Source organism: Cariama cristata, unplaced genomic scaffold, assembly GCF_000690535.1.
Source record: "Cariama cristata isolate BGI_N322 unplaced genomic scaffold, ASM69053v1 scaffold33113, whole genome shotgun sequence".
NCBI classification, from domain to species: domain Eukaryota; kingdom Metazoa; phylum Chordata; class Aves; order Cariamiformes; family Cariamidae; genus Cariama; species Cariama cristata.
Window position 1 is genome coordinate 1 of NW_009610658.1, and position 4,361 is coordinate 4,361.

The 4,361-nt window shown below is 59.4% G+C and overlaps 1 protein-coding gene across 1 annotated transcript; it reads left to right on the forward strand.

Moving 5' to 3' along the window:
* Positions 1 to 171: 171 nt before the first annotated feature.
* DNPEP (aspartyl aminopeptidase) lies at positions 172 to 4,006 on the forward strand (the record flags this gene model as incomplete). The annotated part of the gene is made up of 10 exons (XM_009697953.1): positions 172 to 339; positions 478 to 608; positions 982 to 1,066; positions 1,261 to 1,368; positions 1,601 to 1,678; positions 2,294 to 2,377; positions 2,657 to 2,817; positions 2,972 to 3,011; positions 3,401 to 3,502; positions 3,839 to 4,006. Coding segments are annotated over exons 1-10 (1,050 nt in total), but the record flags the coding sequence as incomplete, so codon positions are not given.
* Between the last annotated feature and the right edge of the window lie 355 nt (positions 4,007 to 4,361).

Consider the following 4,361-nt stretch of genomic DNA (forward strand, 5'->3'; position numbering starts at 1 on the left):
CAGATCTGCCCCCCCAGAGCAGCCCATGCTGACCCCCTCGTTGCTCCCCCTGCTGTTGTCACCTCTGTGTCCCCTGTCCCACAAAGCACCTCACACCACCCTGCGATGACAGGATCAGAGATGAGACTCGGGGCGTGCTCTGCCCCGTCCCCACCAGTTACCCCGTCCCCGGGGCTTTGCAGTGCTGGCACTGACGCCTCTGCTCTTGCCCAGGTGAAGCGGCGCTCTAAGCGAGGGCAGGTGGGCATGGTGCAGGTCGGCGTGGAGACCTATGGAGGGGGCATCTGGAACACCTGGTTCGACCGTGACCTCACCGTGGCCGGGAGGGTGATCATAAAGGTGAGTCTGATTTGGGACAGGCATGGTGGGCTAGCTGTGTACTCCCAGCTCTGGGTCCGTGACTTCTGCCCAGAGTGGGACCTATTGCAGGCTCTCAGCCCTGCAGTCCTGTCTCCAGCAGTCATCCTTGTGTTTCAGGACCCGACCACGGGGCACCTGGAGCAGCGCCTGGTACGTGTGGAGCGGCCTGTCCTCCGCATCCCTCACCTGGCCATCCATCTGCAGCGCAGCATCAATGAGAACTTTGGGCCCAACACCGAGCACCACCTGTAAGGCCTGGCTCAGCCCCAACCCCTGGCCAGCCCTCGGGAGGGCTGGGACCCAGCTGGAGCAGTGCCCAGCCTCAGCTCTCTCCCTTTGGCAGCTGCTCATCGCAGTGGGGAAATCTGCAATGGCTTTTCTTGGCCCCATAGAGTCCTCATGGGAGATGCTTCCAAGCTTGGGACTTGGGAAAGGACACTGGGATGTCCTGAGGTGGCACAATAGATCTGTGCTTGAAATGTTGTGTGTCCTTGCTCCGTTTAGCGTGGCAATTGCTCCCTGGAGGAGCAAGGCAGGCACCCCAGGAAGGGTTGGCTGTGCGTGACCCAAGCAGGAGAGGTGAGAAAAGCCCTGGGAGGTAATGGCACTGTCTCTCCACAGGGTTCCCATCCTGGCCACTGCTGTGCAAGAAGAGCTGGAAAAGGAGGTGCTCATGGAGGCCACACCTTGTGATGCTGCAGCCCAGGTGAGCCAAGTGCCAAGGACTAGCAGGCTAGGGAAGGTTACGAGCAGTCCATGTGGAGAAGGGGAAGGGGAGCCTGCTGGCGCAGGTTCCTGAGGACGGGAAATCAAAGGTGACAAGCGTGAGGTCCTAGCAAGCAGTGGATGGCAGGGGAAACTCCACTGCCTGCCCTGCCTGCAGCTCTGCTTTCTTCCCAGGCAGAGCGGCACAGCCCTGTCCTGCTTTCCCTGCTCTGCCCCCAGCTGGGGGTGAAACCAGAGCAGATTGTAGAGCTGGAACTATGCCTGGCGGATACACAGCCAGCGGTGAGTAAGGGCAGGAGCCTCCCTCTGCCTGCATGCAGCCTGCAGCTGGAACTGCACAGGTTTTACCTGGCACACTTCCTCAGCCTGGGGTGTGCCAGGGCTGGAAGCTGAGCAGAATGAGAGGCAGCTCCTGAGGGGCAGAGATGAGGGGACTGGAGTGGGGACCCAATAGCAGATACTTTTTGGTGACTCAGAGCCTTGTGCCCTGCTCCTCCTGGTTCTCTGCCTGCAGACGCTGGGTGGTGCCTTCGACGAGTTCATCTTCTCCCCACGCCTGGACAACCTGCACAGCTGCTACTGTGCCCTGCAGGTGAGCAGGAGCGGGAAGGGAGCCTGGAGGCCCCTACGCACCCCGTCTCTGCTGAGTGGGGCCATGCGTTGGCCCAAGACTCTGCAAGGAGGTGTGTTCCTATGGGATGAGTCTTGGCTTATTGGAGGATTTGGGGTTCAATACACAGCCTTTCAATCAGCTTTCTTATAAGGCAGAAAACGATCTTCTAGCCCTTCCACTTTACAGAAAGCAATGCTTTCTCTGAAGCTACTCTTGCATTGTACTTGACATATCACAATAAAAACAATATTACATTAATTAATAGCATGGATAAATAAGTAAGTAAATAAATAAATAAATATAGTCTCAACTTCACTTGATTATGGTGAAGTGTGATGTTTTCATGTGTAATTCTCTCCAAAGAGACATTACCCTTTAAATGTTGTCTATTAAAAGACCTGGGCTATTGCTGGGTGTGTTGTGTTCCCAGCAGCTCCCAGGGGTGACTCCTGCTCTTGCTGGGCAATGTGTGTGCCCACAGCTCCCTTTGTTGGTGCTTTGGACTCTTCTGGGGAAGTTCCTGCCGGCTCAGTGCTGAGCTTCCCGGGATGGGGTGGCACTCAAGCTGGTGTCCTTTTTCTTCTAACCCTGCAGGCCTTGATTGACTCGTGTGCGGTGCCTTCCTCCCTCTCCCAGGAGCCCAACGTGCGTCTCATCGCACTCTACGACAACGAGGAGGTCAGTGAGGGACACAGCCGTGGGATGGCTGGCACAGGGAGGGGCTCCAGGTTCTTCCCTCTCCACTAGCCGTGCAGGAGATAAATCCCAGGCTCCAGTGGGGCAAGGGAGGAGTTTGCTTAATGCCCTCCCCCCATGGAGCATGGCCCAGGCAGGAGATAGGAAGCACTGGCGTGGTTGGAAGCTGCTTTGCTGGCTTTGGGGAGCCCCCTGTCACTGAGCCGGCCCCTGGGGTGCTGGGGGTTGTGCTGTGTGTGTTGTGCTGATGGTCCTTGACAGGTAGGATCAGAGAGTGCCCAGGGTGCAGAGTCCCTGCTGACGGAGCTGGTGCTGCGCCGAATCTCAGCATCGCCGCAGAACCTGACAGCCTTCGAGGAGGCCGTGGCCAAGTCCTACATGATCAGTGCTGATATGGCCCACGCTGTGCACCCTAATTACGTGTGAGTAGTCTGAACAGTGCTGCAGGCCAGGGCAGCCTGCCCTGCTGGCTGCGGGGACGTATCCCTGTCATTCCCCAGGGAGTACAGACAGGACAGTCCTTGTTGCGGCAGGGAGGGAGGGCTGTAGCATCAAACTCCTGCTTCTCTTTTGCAGGGACAAGCATGAGGAGAATCATCGTCCGGCCTTCCACAAGGTAAGGGCAGCCCTCTGCTTTGGGCTAGGATGGGCACTGTCTGTCTGTCCTGCAGCACTGTGAAATGCTCAGTCGCTCTCTGGAGCATGGTCCCGGGGTGCAACTCAATGGCACTCAAATGAGAGGTGTTTGTCCCGCAGCACAATTTGACCATGCTGCACATCTGGTGTTAATCACTTGGTACCACAGCCTTGGCACTGGAGCCCTTCCCTGCTCTGAGCTGGGGCTGTCCCTGTGGCAGAACTGTCCCAATCCCCATGGATCACCCAGGGAAGAGAGAATGGACTGGTGGGTTGGGGCAGGATGCCATTGCCTGGACACGGGTGTTTCCAGAGCCACCAACTATCCCCGGTGCTGAGCACGGGCCTGCGGTGCCTTCCCTTGTGCAGGGCCCCGTCATCAAAGTGAACAGCAACCAGCGCTACGCCTCCACGGCTGTCACCGAAGCAGTCATCCGGGATATCGCCGCCCGCGTGGGTGTCCCTCTGCAGGTGAGTGGGGCTGGGCAAGCCCTCCATGAATGTTACCAGCTTGGGCCGTGGCTGGGGCCTGTCCCAAACCCCCACCCCTCAGTTACTCTGTCCGTCCCCACTGGGGTCTGCTCTGCCTGCTGCCCTGGGGCTCCAGCTGCGGGGCTGCCTCGGGGAGCAGGCTTGGGAACAGGAGGGGAGGGCCTTGCCTGAGCATGTCCCATTTCTGGGGGATTTTGCACCCTCGCTCGGGGACGGTGCTGCTTTTCCGTCCCAGGTTGCCTCTCCAGGCCTGGGAGCCCATGTGGGAGGCTGTGGGGCAGTGTGGGGAGTTGCTGAGGCCGTGTTCCTGTGCAGGAGTTCATGGTGCGCAACGACACGCCCTGTGGCACCACCATCGGCCCCATTCTGGCCTCCCGCCTGGGGCTGCGCGTGCTGGACATCGGCTGCCCGCAGCTGGCCATGCACTCCATCCGGGAGATGTGCTGCACCTCAGGGGTGCTCCAGAGCATCACCCTCTTCAAGGTGAGCCCCGTGTCCCCCATTCTGCACTGAAGCCCCCTCCGTGCTGCTCCACATGTCCCACATGCCCATGTCCCCATCCAGCCCCCATCTGTTGGGCTGAGCCCACCCATCCCACCGGGCTCCCCACCCCTCTGGAGCAGCGCAGGTGCTGGCTCCTTCCAGAGGTGCCCCCTCGCATCCCATCCTTCCCTGGCGACTGCCATCCCCAAATGGTTCCTATGGCAACCAGCGCTAGCCTTGAGTCAGTGATGGGTTACTATGGTGACGCAGTCCTGCTCACTACGAGTAGCTGTCTGCTATGACGCTGCGCGCGTAACCCAACAGGGAGCCGCTGCCTGCCCCCGCGGCCTGTCCC